General features: G+C 36.5%; 1 protein-coding gene across 2 annotated transcripts in view; it reads left to right on the top strand.

The window, feature by feature from the left end:
• Positions 1-16,925, top strand: part of LOC102803200 (carnitine O-palmitoyltransferase 1, liver isoform-like) — a 62,265-nt gene that overhangs the window by 29,469 nt on the left and 15,871 nt on the right. For both annotated transcript variants that reach the window (XM_085495477.1, XM_085495475.1), the window contains exons 6-11: positions 581-685; positions 2,006-2,137; positions 7,676-7,730; positions 8,267-8,396; positions 9,775-9,917; positions 15,138-15,337. In XM_085495477.1, the coding sequence (XP_085351603.1) occupies positions 581-685; positions 2,006-2,137; positions 7,676-7,730; positions 8,267-8,396; positions 9,775-9,917; positions 15,138-15,337 (765 nt within the window). The remainder of the gene's footprint in view (positions 1-580; positions 686-2,005; positions 2,138-7,675; positions 7,731-8,266; positions 8,397-9,774; positions 9,918-15,137; positions 15,338-16,925) is intronic.

Raw genomic sequence — 16,925 nt, 5'->3', positions numbered from 1 at the left:
AATTTGAAAACAAAGTGTGTAACCTATTGTAGTAAGTTATCAACATCTTGCACTACTGCAGCGTCAAATCAGTGCCTGGAATTGCTGTAAATCTGTTTACTCAGGACTACCAACTCTTGAAACTGGTAGCCTAGTAGACTTACAAACAAAATTAATTTCGAGCCGTACCAACCAGTTCATAATGTAAATATCAGAATCCTCACAAAAGTACAGATTTAGTTTTCAGATTAATGTGCAAATACTAGTATTCTTGGAGGCGGGCATTCAGGCATTTTCATTGCCTGTCAACCATCATGGCGAAAACAAAAGCCGAAAACTCTCAGAAAATGGTACTTTGGGATAATTGTTGAGATTCTCTTGAACATGTGCAACATGTATAAATTTGGTTGCTCAAAATTACTTCAAAGTTGAGTTTGTGCTGTGTCCTCGACTTTGGCTGTTTTCACCGGCGTTCCACAGCAGCTTGTGCAGAGCCCATAGGAACATATGGTACTGTGGTGCGCGTCTTAGCAACGTAGAACGTTATGTGATGTAGCTCCGCCCAGAAAATATAATCTTTTTTTTTTATTTATACTTTCAGGGAGAAGTACATTTATCTTATAAATAGATCACCTATTGCCATCAATAGTAATTATTATTGTTTAGATCATGCTTATTGGCAGCCAACAACGAACCAAGTAGCAAGGTAAGTAACAGTCTGCCTGTCTGAATAGTTTATTATACATACAGCGCCCTCTAGTGATTGTTGAGCTGCCTCTATAGGTTAAATTAAACAAAATTAATAATTTGAACCTGAAATAAATTTAGACAAATATCTTTTCCGTTTGATTTTAAACACTGTTTTTTTCACTAAAATGTTTAGTATTTTTCTATAACTTCTTGATCATTATTTTGGGAAAAGCTATCGAAAATGCTTTCAAACTTGTGAATGGTAGAATTTTTTCCCCGCCAAAATCTTGTGCAATATTTTGCACATTTTTATGTACTAATTAGTCCCCGTTCGGACGTAGTCCAAAAACAGGGACTTATGTTTTGCCCTGTGTGCGTCCGTGCATCCGTGATCACCTGTATCTCGAACATGCATGGACCGATTAAGTTCAAACTTCACTCATACATCACACATTATATGGGACATATGCACATGCATTTTTTTCATGATCCGATTAACGATAGCCGAATAGCGGCCATTTTAAGGCCGAAAATGCATCAAAATCGCATTTTTTCACCATTCCGGACCCGGATCTCAGTTATGCATGGACGGATTTTGTTCAAATTTGGTACATACATTAAACATAATAGGACCTTGATGCACGTCATTTTTTTTTTGGATCGGGTTTGAAATGGCCAACTGGCGGCCATTTTGTTTTAAAGAATTCAGTTCTGGATCCGTATCTGAGACATGCCTGGATTGATCGAGTTCAAACTTCACACACACAAGGTACATCATGTCACAAATATGTATTTGCATTTGTTTCATGATCTCATTAACGATAGCCAAATGGTGGCCGCTTTAAGGCCGAAAATGCATTAAAATCGCACATTATAACCATTTCGGAACCGGATCTCAGTCATGCATGGATGGATTTTGTTCAGATTTAGTACAATGTGTTGTACATATACAGGTGCATTTCGGTCATGATCTGCTTTGAATGTGTATGTCACTCAAATATGAACGGAACAGGGACGTGTCATTGACAATGACTTGTTTCTTTGTTAATTTTGGACTGAGTAGATGATATGGCATGATAAAAAAAAATTGGAAATTTGGTGAAAGGTGGCAAAAGTTAACTTTGGCACCCAAAGGATTTGTGATGTGTTGACTCCCGCCATTTTCAGTTACACCAACAGCACTACTTTTTACATATCAATACACTCAGGTGATCAGGTGACATACATGTATAACATCATTATAAAAATATTTATTCTGACACGTACAAAAAAGTAGTCCCAAAAACGTCACAGAGTTATTTATGACTGTTAAAATTGTTTACTTGAATCTAACTAGGGCTGCCAGCCAGATATGTACATTGATGAAAGTGAAGCAAATGATACACAGGGAGCAGCTACGTCCATTGGTGATTCGTAATACTATACCACTTTGTATGTACCAATACGAGAGGGCATTTTCAACTGTTAGGTGAGTACACATTAAGCTGCAGTAGCTTATCTGCTTTCCTCGTCGTTTGAGGATATGTAGTTGGATGGCCCTCCTTGACTCCCAGATTTTGTGGACTGGTACATTTACTTAATCGACTTCAGAGCAAAATGGTCACCTTGATCTTTTTGTGATTTATAGTCCATGATTTATTTTTGCTCGACGTCTGCTAGCGGTATCCCGATTTCTTCACAAACCGATGTAAAGACCCTTCTAGAAAACCTGATTGTGTCCTTCGTCTTCGGTGCATCTTTATTTTCTACTACCGGCAGTGTTTCAAGTTCTTCTTCTGAACTGAAGCTAAATCCTCCAGTCTTTCGAGGCGGACCATCGATATCAGCGACCAAACTAGCAGACGACATATTGGAAATCACACGATCAGGCGACGAGTGACGTCATCCCGGGGCACAAGTTGATGACTAGTCTCTCTAGGGAACTAGTAATTTCCCTGGCGCTACTATGGTAATTTAGCCGATAACACGTGATCCTGTTTTGACCAATTTCAGTACAGTATTAATGAGTGATGGTAATTAGTACACATTACACCCAGATCATAAATCATATTTATGATTTCCATTAAAAGATCTCATTAAACTGTGGGGAAATCAATATTTATCAACAGAAAAATCGCAAATGTGCTGCGTGATGACCACCGCCCTTTAACCTACGTTGTGATACTAACCCCGGTATGTGGAACAGTGGATGCGATGTCTACAGAGAATGGAACACTAGTTGAAAGGAAAAACGAGTCTTTGTGGGTCTCTCACTTTTAATTCAATCTCAGTGTCCATTTGCATGTCAGGTTATTTGAACAAGCTGACATCTCCCATCATATACTACATATATAAGAAAATTGTATGTATATAAGCTATGAAATCAGTAGATGACCACATATACATCTCAAGGACGACTTTTTTATGTAAGGTAGGTTCTCTGGTCAGCAAGTTGACAAAAGACACTAGCCCCCAAATTAATTTTGAAACGTAGCACAGGGCAACCGATGTGATATTTGGATAACTAAACTAATGCAATGAAGCGTCACACACCACAATGATTGATCAAGAACTAGACTAATATGATATATGTCAAAGGTCACCAGCATTTATTCAACCTTGCATGCAAATGGGGAAAATGAATTCCTGTACAGGATGATACTATGGGGCAACCCAACATACACTTTAGTTTGCAATAATGCACAATAATAATGAACAACAGTAAACAAGAGTTCACTAAGTATCAGAATATACCAATTATAGACAACAAGAGTTCACTACTATATGCAATGTCCACACAACAGGGCTGTGCTTCGGCGTTGCTAAGGTATTAATGTCATGACGCGTTATTCAGCAATGTCGACGTTCACGCGGGGTCACACACATAACAGTCACGCACTCATAACAAAGTCAGGCATAGCCTCCGGCCTCTAGATCTACTTCGTCGATTAATACACACACGGGTTGACGAATATGGACGAGTTGTATTTATTCACGTATTGTAGAGCACAATGTTGATGAAGGGTATATTAACTTAAATAAAGTCTCGACCATGCATTCGTTGAAATCTTCGTAAGTAGATTAAACGGAGTGTAGATTGTTCATTCACTTTCTTTGCGATAAGAGGTTCACACAGTAATGTCACTCATTGACGATAAACACAATATACTAGTGTATATATGAGGAATACACGGTACTGTCACTTGTTGACAACGTACACAGCACGAGGCATTCATGGTAACGTCACTCGTTGATGATAGTCACACTAAAACTAAGAGGTATTCATGATAATGTTACTCATCGATAATCTTCGTGATTAAGAGGTACTCACGACAATGTCATTTATAGATGATTTCTGGACGAATGCGAACTTCACATGTAAACAATGCCAGTCCAGCAAAACTGCCACTTCCGGGTTCGCAGATAAGTAGTCTCACGGAAAATCGTCCGATCCAATTCGGAGTGATGCCGTCTCACAGTTTAAGTACCCACAACTTCAATTCAGCAACTTTCCAGTGATGAAAGTGCTCTTTTTAGTCAGCGACTTTCAGTTTCTACCACCGTGTCCCACCGTCAGTGAATTCTCCTCTCACGCATGGTTTTCCTTTTTACCCCTTGTGTCAATCAGCGAGCGTGCGACCTGTTATCTCAAATTGACTAATAACGTGAATGAATCACGTTATAATAAGCAGAATAAACAGATTAATCAGAACAAATAATGGGTCACTTATCAATGTGACAAATAAACACTGGGTATGGTACAATACAATCAGAACTATCACATGCGCTCCGTGACAGAACTATTTCATAATGCAACAACTTGTACATGTATGTACCATAATAACTCTATTAGGCTGATCAGTCATAAAACAACGTATCCACTAATTACACATGGTTACATTTACTACTGTGAAATCATTAATTTAATTTTGATATTATGAGGTTATGAGAATATCGCAAATGATGATAAACTCATATTCATGATAAAAATCAAACGCTTAAAGTGGGAGGGTCGTCACCTGCGCATGCACAGGAATTGAGTTCCAAGGACTGATAACAACACATGCTAAAAACGCAAAAGCTCATGGGTAGACGCTTGTTTGTAAACAATGACACACTATAGCCATCTGACGCATGCGCAGGTGACGACTCCCTCGCTTTAATTTCTTCTGAAATTCGTTTTTTTGTGTGTGTGTAAAATCGTGTGGTGTGTAGTTTCATGTTGTAATAAAGTGTAGTCCGACCCTTTTCCCGACCTATTCACATCATTGCTTCTGTACAAAGAATTCCAGGGAATTTGGACATCTGACGCATGCGCAGATGACAACGACCCCCCCCCCCCCCCCCCCGCTTTAATTGTTTAAAGTGTAAATTGCATGTGCCTGTATACAAATAAAATTTACAGAAAAAATATACATTATAAGCAGAGACGTTTTTTCCTTAAGTTTATATGACATTCGGAAAGAAATTACCTTCGAGATATTGCCGAAAACCGGCTCTTTGTGAGTATTTTCCAAAGAATTCCGAACGCGTTTCAAGACTAGGTCATCGAACTTTCAACGCGTCGTGACGTCACAAGGAGAAGTTCTCTAGTTGAAACATGGCGGAACATTCAGATGTAAGCAGCGCTGCTGCCGATGATTCCGACATTTCAGATAATTCGTTAACTTTGTTTGATACGTCTACGATCATTAGGCCATACATGTATGAGCCGATGGCAGAAGTCAACGTTCGGGACGATCGTAGTGCCCAACACGTCGAAGAAACCTTGAGTACTCAACTCGATAATTGATTGGTGTGGATGCAAGTAATGGTTTTAACAGATCACACTGTATACCAACTGTGACTTTTTCAACTTCTACCTGACATCCTAAAAGAAATTCAATGAGAAATTTTTAAAATGCATGAGTATACTTTAAAGAAATAAAATTACCATGAAAATAGCCATGTCTAAAGTATTTTTGCCAATAGCAAAACAAAATTTAGTTCAGTTTATAGACAATGCTATGAATCATAGTTCAAATATTAAAGAGGTTATAAAACTTTCCTACTAAATTTTTTTTTATTATATATACAAATAAAACATATCTTTACTTCTATGTATTGTCTTTGTGTCTTGACATGTGTCACTTGTGTCTGTATCTGTGTTTGTGTTTGTGCTGGTTTCTTTACAGGTTTATTGGGGGACTCCATGGTAGTTTGTGCAGTAATAACTTGTTCGTCATAATTTTGATTTTCAAATGTATGGTCAACCAAGTCATTTGTGATTAGTGTTTGAAGAACCTGAAATTAAATTAAAAAAAAAAAAAACATTCAGTAATATTTTAGTGGAAAATCAACATCATAAAAAGATTTGGTTACAGGCAATTCACAATTTTCTAAAGAACATTTAAAAACTGAAAATGGTTGTTGGAAACCATCTCATTGACAGGAACTAGTTTTACTGTTGTGACATGTAATAAACAACTGTATAACTCACTTTTGAGTTCTCTCGCCTTTTGAATGTTATTCTTTCTTCAGTTGGTGACAAACTACTATCCGAATGTATGGTGGGAACAGCCTCTGGGAACAATCTAGGGCGCCTGTAGTAAACAACAACAAAAAATCTCACTATATTTTAGAAATAATAACAAGGTTGACATTATTAACCTTTTGCAAAAATGAAAACTTGTTGAAACGTTCGCATATACAAGTGGTTATTTCTACAATTTCGACCCTCTGTTCTAAAAGGATGCGAAAATCGCTGGTAAACATTTTATATAACCATTCAATTCGAATTCGATCCACGGTTAATAAGGGCGAGAACACGCAATGTAAAACATGCAGTGACCACGATTGCTAGTACCGGTAACATCTGTAACTGTCTGTCGATATATTGTTTACATTTCATGTCGACGCCACATATTTAGCAAATGAAAAACAACGTCAAAACTTATCTTTTTGCAAGAAAGCTTTTGCGGAATAAGACCATTGAAAACTATGATGAATTGTTCGAAGCTTTCAATAATGTTGAATCGTATGTATTATCGTTAAAAAGGTGGTACCGAACGACGAGTATTTTACGCGTCATTTTTCCCGCGTCCACCAGCTGGTACCGTTGTTACAACAAACCAGACAGTGACAGTAACCCAATGATCAAGGCGCAGTTTACGACAGAAATAGCAAATAAAACACATTACAACTAAAGACGCCATAAAGCTATAAGTATAGGATCAAATCAACTTCACTTGTCGACTACAGCGACGGACACAAAAATAGATACGGTCTAGATTATTATCAGCGGGCATACAACAACCGTCACGGTCGAAGTGCCGGCATCATGGCATATCGTCACCACTCCCAGTGCCTGAGGCAGTGCTGTGCTACGTACGAGGCTCAGATTAGCATAGAAATACACAAATGCATAAATGAGAAAATAATAAAATAAACTCACCCACTTGAAAACCCTAACGAAGTTTTCAAAGAGCTGTCCCGAAAACAATCCGTGGTAAAATGTTTGGCGCAAACCACCGCCGACTCGCCAGGGTCTACGCGGTCCCAGTCTGCTCTTTTTGTTCTCACAAATTTCACCCATTGCCGACGAAATCTTCCAAATTTTGGGAAATTATGAAGCGACACGCCATCCTTATGGGTGGCATTGCAGCCATATACGACGCACCTTTTTACCATAGTCTACCAATATTTTTGAAGGCTAGTTCTATGAAATTAAACCTAGCAGACAACATGCAACATTGAACACCGGGGAGTTCTCCTTATGACGTCATAATTCCGAAGTTTCTCGAAGCCATGTTTACAAATACGTGTTGACAAATTATGTCTTTATGAGACACATATTTGCGTAATGTAGGACCGTATATAAGGTGGAAAATAAAAATAAAATCATGGAATAATGTCTGGAGCCGATTTATTGTCAAATTAAAACATGCACATGTACTTGCAATTTACACTTTAAGGTGAAACTACCATAGCTTGCTAATCACAGAATGACCAATTTATGTATCCTTTAACAAATACATTCCATTCTTAGAATTCCTGGTGAAGAAATGGATGAACTTGTGCACTATGATTCCTCACAGTCGAAGGTAAATATTATGGCAAATTTTATGTGGTATTGTTATAGAATTAGGAAGAATATTGTGAGAGTAAAGTCGCAATGCTTGTTAATTTGATGTTAGTTATTACCCAGTAATTCAATGCACCTGTTTGTATATCTGTACAACGATACTGGCTTTGACTGACTCCGTTAAAATTTGGCTGATTTTGATACATAGTCATGTAGTCAAGACATAATTCATTTTTGACTGACTGGTGGCAGTTTTGTCACTGAAAAGACACAAAAACACAACATTTTAGTGTGTGATGAACCATTTCTTGGGTATACCAAAAACCAATTTCATTCAAACTGGATAGGAAAATCACACACAGTTGGGAGATACATTTTATTCAAACTTGGTATGAACATCACACATAGTTATACCAAGATAGTGTTGAGTCATGTTTGATATGGGACCCAAAGCAACGCATACAAAGTGTGTAAAATGTATTGTTAGTTTACACAAAATTTGTGATGACTGTAGTGCTTTAAGTTACTAATTTTGGAAATTCTTCTTCTTCTCAGCACATCGTTGTCATGCGAAAAGGAGTATATTACAAATTAGACATGTATGATGTCAAAGGTCAACTCTTGTCGCCAATGACAACAGCAAAGCAACTTGAGTGGCTTATAAAAGATGCGGATACACAACTCGGTGAGTAAAACAAACTTTTCTCAAAACATATTTTCTCACCAATTTGAATTAAAGTTGTAGCCTACTCATAATTATTAGGAAAGTTGGTCATATAAATCGCATGACAATGTTCATTGATTTATTATGTAAAATCATGAAGCTACTGTTCATTGGTATAAATGAAATAACATCCTTTTGTGTAATAAAGTGACATATCTTAATAAGTTAATATTTTTCAAAAACATTTAATGACAAATTGACATTTTACAAAACCCAGATTTTTTTGATTTTTTCAGCCTATGTCACCAGCCTACAATTTGAAATATGTCATAATATCTCTGTGTTAGGAACCTATGTTAAAAGCGTTATACCGGTAATACTGCCAAAATGGCAAATTTCCACTAAAATACATCATCATTTTCTTGAAAATTAAGCCTTGATGACCCAACTTATTTTAAGTCAAATATCCTTATGCCCTGAAGTATATGTTATTCTGAAATATTTAAATTCTGGGTATTTTCATTTTTGGGTAAGCATCTACTTAACTGATTCAGTTATGCCTTATAAGGCAGAAAAATGTGATTTGGCGGGGAATTTCTCTGTGATTGTGATGTGTTGACTCAGGAACACACAAAACATCAAAGAAACGAGACTGCTTTCAAACTTAACTTCTTGTTTATTCTGCCATTTTCAGTTACACCAACTGCACTACTTTTTACATATCAATACACTTGGGTGATCAGGTGGCATAACACCATTACAAAAATATGTATTCTGATGCATGCAGTAAAGTAGTCCCAAAAACGTCACAGTGATCATGTACTAGGTACATGTATGTTCATTTGAATACTGTACAGACATGCTTGTCATTTTAATTTTGTTAGCGGTTCATTGAAGATTCCATAATAAGTGAGAAACATCTTGAATCTGAAAGAGTATCCAATTGAATGCAAAGCAGTTAAAGCGGGGGAGTCGTCACCTGCGCATACGTCAGATGGCCACAGCCTTTGCGTTTTTAGCGTGTGTTGTTATCATCAATTGGAACTCAATTCCCGCATGTACGCAGGTGACGACCCTCCCGCTTTAACAGTGAAGGATGTATTGTAAAAGAGAAGAATGATGGGGGGGTGTCACGGCAATATAAATAAATTCACTACTCGTATACTGATAAGTAAAATTTGCTAAATTAAATCCATGTGAACATGTAAATAACAGTAAAACTCTTTGTTTCTCTTCAAATTTTCTCTGCATTAATTTTTTTAAATTAATACCTAGTGAAATTGCTCAAAACATTAAAATAGTGAAATTGAATGCCATCGGCCTTACAGTATTCTATAGGAGTTTAAACAGTAAACCAGTCTACAGCTTTTTACCACATTTGTTAATATTCTGTTCACAGAATCAGACTCTGTTAAGGAAAGTACAAAAATAGCAGCACTGACTGCATGTAAACGAGATGACTGGGCCAGAGTACGTAAGCAATATTTCACACAGGGTATCAACAAGGAGTCAATTTCTCTCATAGACAGAGCTGCTTTCATGGTAAGTACTCAAGATCCAGCACTTTTGGTAACAATGCTTTTTCCATGTGTCTTTTTTTTTTCACAGTGTGTATAGATAATTTTTCCTATTGCATCATTTCAGAATGTGTTGTCACATACAACTACGGTTTAATTATTAACTGGGATTTATTTATATTTATTTTTTTCATTGCTAAAATTAAATTAACTAATTTAAAAGGAAATATTGTTTTTTTTTCAGAAATCAGTGAAATTACATGTAAAATCTACGAATATAATATATTATAATCTAATGCGAATATATGATACAACATCACACCCAGTGAATTTTTTGTTTTTAACTGTATTTTTGATAAACATTAATCAGCACCATATTAAAAAGTAATTAGCATCAAAAACAAAACAAAAACATGATCATGTAAATCTCAACCCATTAAATAAAAGACATGTTAAAGCATTATTTCATTCAAATTAACTTGTATTTTTGGAAACCATAAGGAACCAGCTTATAACCACGGGTACATATTTTATTTTTCTCTATATTGTACTCTACCCAAATTAGAAAAAAGTGGTCACTATGGACAGGTTTTCTTTTATATAGAGGTGGTCACTAAACACAGGTTTGAATGTATTTAACTTTTGTATGCAAAGTCACCAGAGCATTGTCTGATATGTTGGTTTATATATCAGATGTAGTACATCACGTAATCGCGTATGGGTGGCATCATAATTTGACCATTTTCCCTTCACTGCGAGAATCATGCGTTATGCGTGAAATCGAACGTAAAAACAGGACAAACAAAGGTCATAGCGTCGTAGTGGCGCCAAACATCGCATGGGATTCGGCAAACGCAAAAGTATTTTGGGGAATATTTCCATGCTTAATAATGTGCTGTACACGTTTGATTAAGTGAGGGTATTCGAAAGCAATATTCCTCTGTCAAAGATCGATCAGTCGATGTGAGCTATAAAATAAAGAAATTCAAGTTCAAAATTCAAATTGTTCGATTTTTGCGACAGACGTTCGAAACGCATCTTTCATGCAACTCGCGAGATCTCGCAGTTGAACGGAAAATCACCTGTTCCCAATAATTTTTGCTCACATTTGAGTGCATTCTTTGTTTTCACTCACAATTACTGCCAGGTACATCTGTATGTGTAAACCCAGCAAACAGAACAGTCCTTTGAGTGTCCATAGACATATAAAAAAAAATATGTGGCACCTTGCACTTTTGAAAAGAACATGTGTAAGCCAGTTATATTTATCCCTGTGTATGTACCTACATCGTATGACTTGTCACTGGACCTCTACTGTAAAAAGGTTTAATTATTCACTGGGTTTTAATTTTGCTTATTTTGCTAAATTAAAATCCAGTGAATATGTAAAATTTAGCATAGAACACATTATCTAAATGATAAAACCGTAAATTTAAAATCCACTGAAAATGCCTGAAATGGTAAATCAACAAAATTTAAACCCAGTGAAAATTAGTCATTTTACAGTACTTGACACAAACATTAATATTGTTATTAATTTCAGAGTTATCATTGTTATATTCGATGTTACGGTGATACTGCCGATATCCAAGTGTAATGCAAAAATTATGTTAATTAGGGTCAATCTACGTCCACACTTGGTCGGTATTGACCAATCAGTGTTTGTTAGTCCCCGTTCGGACGCAGTCCGAAAACGGGGACTTATGTTTTGCCCTGTGTGCGTCCGTGCGTCCGTGCGTCCGTGATCACCTGTATCTCGAACATGCATGGACCGATTAAGTTCAAACTTCACTCATACATCACACCTTATATGGGACATATGCACATGCATTTTTTTCATGATCCGATTTTTGATAGCCGAATAGCGGCCATTTTAAGGCCGAAAATGCATCAAAATCGCACATTTTCACCATTCCGGACCCGGATCTCAGTTATGCATGGACGGATTTTGTTCAAATTTGGTACATACATTAAACATAATAGGACCTTGATGCACGTCATTTTTTTTTTGGGATCAAGTTCGAAATGGCCGACTGGCGGCCATTTTGTTTTAAAGAATTCAGTTCTGGATCCGTATCTGAGACATGCTTGGATTGATCGAGTTCAAACTTCACACACACAAGGTACATCATGTCACAAATATGTATGTGCATTTGTTTCATGATCTCATTAACGATAGCCAAATGGCGGCCGCTTTAAGGCCGAAAATGCATTGAAATCGCACATTTTCACCATTCCGGACCCGGATCTCAGTTATGCATGGACGGATTTCATTCAAATTTGGTACATACATTAAACATAATAGGACCTTGATGCACGTCATTTTTTTTTCGGATCAAGTTCGAAATAGCCGACTGGCGGCCATTTTGTTTTAAAGAATTCAGTTCTGGATCCGTATCCGAGACATGTCTGGATTGATCAAGTTCAAACTTCACACACACAAGGTACATCATGTCACAAATATGTATGTGCATTTGTTTCATGATCTCATTAACGATAGCCAAATGGGGGCCGCTTTAAGGCCGAAAATGCATTGAAATGGCACATTTTCACCATTCCGGACCCGTATCTCAGTTATGCATGGATGGATTTTGTTCAAATTTGGTACATACATTAAACATAATAGGACCTTGATGCACGTCTTTTTTTTTTTCGGATCAAGTTCGAAATGGCCGACTGGCGGCCATTTTGTTAAAGAATTCAGTTCTGGATCCGTATCCAAGACATGTCTGGATTGATCAAGTTCAAACTTCACACACACATGGTACATCATGTCACAAATAGATATGTGCATTTGTTTCATGATCTGCTTAACAATAGCGGAATGATGGCCATTTTAAGGCCGAAAATGCATCAAAATCACATATTTTCACAATTCCAGAACCGGATCTCAGTCATGCATGGATGGATTTTGTTCAGATTTAGCACAATGTGTTGTACATATGCAGGTGCATTTCGGTCATTATCTGCTTTGAATGTATATGTCACTCAAATATGAACGGAACGGGGACGTGTCATTGACAATGACTTGTTTAACTTCTGCTCGCGTGCAGTTCAAGTTCTGTTTTTTTAGCTCCGCTGTCGACTTTGTCGAGCGGAGCTTATCATATGAGTGATTGTCCGGCGTCCGGCGTCCGTGTCAATGTTTTACTTATTCGACTTATTACTTATTCATGAAAACTACAAGCCTGAATGCTTTGATACTTGGTGTATATGTACCTTGGGTAGACCTCTCTCAGATTTGTTCATTTCATGATCATATCTTCAATTCTCTAATTTTGGTGAATATTTTTGTCATTTTTGGTAAAAAGTGTTATTTTCGACTTCTTGTTAAAAACCGCAAGTCCAATTGCTTTGATATTACATATATAGGTACTACATGTGGATCTCTCTCAGATTTGTTCATTTTGTAATGATATCTTCAATTCTCTAATTTTGGTGAATAGTTTTGTCATTTTTGGTAAAAAGTGATATTTTCGACTTCTTGTTAAAAACCGCAAGTCCAATTGCTTTGATATTACATATGTAGGTACTACATGTGGACCTCTCTCAGATTTGTTCATTTTGTAATGATATCTTTAATTCTCTAATTTTGGTTTAAATTTTTTTGTCATTTTTGGTAAAAAGTGATATTTTCGACTTCGTGTTAAAAACCGCAAGTCCAATTGCTTTGATATTACATATGTAGGTACTACATGTTGACCTCTCTCAGATTTGTTCATTTTGTAATGATATTCTCTAATTTTGGTGAATATTTTTGTCATTTTTGGTAAAAAGTGATATTTTCAACTTCTTGTTAAAAACCCCAAGTCCAATTGCTTTGATATTACATATATAGGTACTACATGTGGTCCACTCTCAAATTTTTTCATTTCATGATGATATCTTTAATTTTCTAATTTTGGTGAATATTTTTGTTATTTTTGGTAAGAAGTGATATTTTCGACTTCTTGTTAAAAACCGCAAGTCCAATTGCTTTGATATTACATATATAGGTACTACATGTGGACCACTCTCAAATTTGTTCATTTCATGATGATATCTTTAATTTTCTAATTTTGGTGAATATTTTTGTTATTTTTGGTAAGAAGTGATATTTTCGACTTCTTGTTAAAAACCGCAAGTCCAATTGCTTTGATATTACATATATAGGTACTACATGTGGACCACTCTCAGATTTGTTCATTTCATGATGATATCTTTAATTTTCTAATTTTGGTGAATATTTTTGTCATTTTTGGTAAAAAGTGATATTTTCTTCTTTATGGTGAAAAATGATATTTTTGAATTCTTGTTTAAAACAGCAAGTCCCATTGCATTGATACTATGCATATTGTTCATTTTCTAATATATCTTCTGTTCTTTAATTGAAATGTGCATTGCTAACAGCGGAGCTATCTCAGCCGAGAGGCTGCTTGTTTTTCATCACGTTACTGTTCCAGTTGGACATTTTCTTACCACTGTATTTTACTGGAGTCGTTTTGGAATAAATGGTATACAGGTTGTGATTGTATCATTATCGGAAAACCTAAGCGAGTCTGTATTTCTGTGACGCTATTCACAGTACTTTTGTCACCTTTAATCCTTAATATTATTCAATATATGCTTGCTTCCCCTTCCATCGTAATCTACTACTACTACTACTACTACATTTTCAATATATGCTTGTGGGGATAATTTTTCCTGTCAGTGTTGTAATGGAGTGATAAAATAATTTTTCGATGGCATATCTGAAAATAATATTTTTATCTCAAACTTACAATTAATTTACTATTAATGTCAAGATTTGGGGGGGGGGGGGTCGGGTAAAAATTATGACATCACGTGGATTGAACTTAACAAAGGTATTTCAGTGATCTTTTAAAAGATACCGATATTTTTTTATATTGTCTCTATATGCCAAGGCTTATTTTTTTAATTTGTTTTAGAAATTGGGTGCTCTCTCGACTCGTATTAAGTTCAAGCCTTAATATGAACTGAGGTCACTGTTTTGTCTTGTATAAAAGTAAATTCATCATAATAGCAAAGTAGCAGTCTTGTAGATGCAGGGTTTAATTACTATGTAGCATCCAAGACCTGTTATGATGCATCAATATGATTTTGTATGCATTCAGGGAATGTCCTGAACGCATAAATAATATACATGTATCCAATCTAGAATTATCACATTTTAATTCTAAGTGATTGTTTTTAGTGATTTGTTTGTATTTACTGGACTGAAACCTCTTGGTTCCAATTTTTTAAGGTTGTCCTGGAAACAAGACAGTATGATACGTTTTCCGAGCGTGGGAAGTTTCTGCTGCATGGAGATGGTTCAACTATCTGGTTTGACAAGAACTTCACTATGGTGTACTTTAGCAATGGGAAGTGTGGTACCAATGCTGAGCACTCTTGGGGTGATGCACCCGTTACAGGACACATATTGGAACATGCCATGTCTGAAGAGTGAGTAATATTATTCCCTTATTAGGGGCTGGATGAGTAGATTGATGTCGCCTCAATATTAGTACTGTAAACCGCTTCAATTTTGTGAGAGACACATGTACGTGAATTTTGGTCAGTGAAAACAAAAGTGAAAATTTCAATTTCAATTGCGAGTCAGTGATTTTCACTGGTGTCCTAGGGAGTCACAGTAACTTTCATTGGTTTCTTAGGGACTCACATTAACTCAAATTCTCACCTAAAATACTCTTGATTTAGGGAAGAGTAGGAAATCAAACGGGCGGTGCACCGCGGTCATTACCGCGCTGTACCGCAGAACTCCGGGGAGAGCCGCGGACTGCTTATAATTAGGGGTCTCTACCGCTGTACCGGTCTCTACCGCGGTCCTCGGTAATGTGTGAAATACGTACTTAACAGTTTCTTTGTGATTCCATGAGTCATTGTTTTAAAATCCGATGCTGTAAATGAATACGATATGTGCGCTTGTTTAGTATTTAGTACATGTATTTAGCGTAACACTGGAATAAAGTTTACAATTGAAAAGAGGACGATTTACAAAGTTTCAGCATATCCAAGCCGTATCCTGGTTCTTGATTGATTTGGCAGTATCATGTTCACCATTTGTGTCACACTCCAGAAAAAATGACCAGCAAACGAGAAACGGGCGAACTAATCAAAACAGGTCAGGCTGTCTGCATTGCACTGACAATGACATGATTATTTTCTGTTTCGTTTCATAAATCTTGCCTTGCGCATGTATTCTTGGTTGACACAATCTTTTTTAAACAAAAGACGTTATTTTTCTGTTACATGTTCGTATTCCATGGTACTCGTGAGTGTGAAAGGCATTTTGAATGAATAATTATTGAGTTTATGATACCATACGATAACGCTAGCTGGCTTGATTAGAATTTCATTGCGTGTGAACCGCTGAGGTCATTGCCCGTTACTGTGCCAACCGCACGTAGTTCAAAAGCACCTGACGTTGTTTTGTTTTGTTTTCACTGGAAATGTAAGCGATCGAATACTCTGCGTTCAAAGTACGCTGCCCCAAGTTTGAAATTACAGTAAATTGTAACGCATGGATTTTATTTACATGAAATTTAGTTTATTTCAAAATGATATAGATGTCAAACCATAATTATTATTATTTGAAATGTTGTTTCTTGACTTGACTTTTCTGGCTTTAATGTTTTGTGTGTGCGTGTTTGTTTACAATATCATTATCAACAACAGTTATTCAGTGGCCCCGTGTCTGAGGCAGTAAGTCGCGGTTTCGACTAAGTCGCGTAGTTCGATGGCTCCGGACGATTGTATTGTGTTTTGCCGTCAGTTTAAAGTAGAAAAACTAAGTCTGGTATTATCGCGTATTTAATTGCCCGCTCAATCAGTTGGAGGTGACAACTTAACACCTACAGACCGTCAATTACTGAAATAGAAAGGGTGATAGCAGCCTGACTCGAGGGGTCGACAGGGGTATAAAAAATAAGTTTGCGTAATTATTGCAAAGGCAACGCATTATCAAGTCGGCAAAGTTGAAATATTCACAGCCAGTACGTAAACAATGGAAAATAAGTTTGCGTAATTATTA

Source organism: Saccoglossus kowalevskii, chromosome 21 (assembly GCF_978046115.1).
Source record: "Saccoglossus kowalevskii chromosome 21, keSacKowa6.1, whole genome shotgun sequence".
NCBI lineage: Eukaryota > Metazoa > Hemichordata > Enteropneusta > Harrimaniidae > Saccoglossus > Saccoglossus kowalevskii.
Note: the sequence above shows the minus strand (reverse complement) of the source record. Positions and strands in the feature narration are given on the sequence as shown.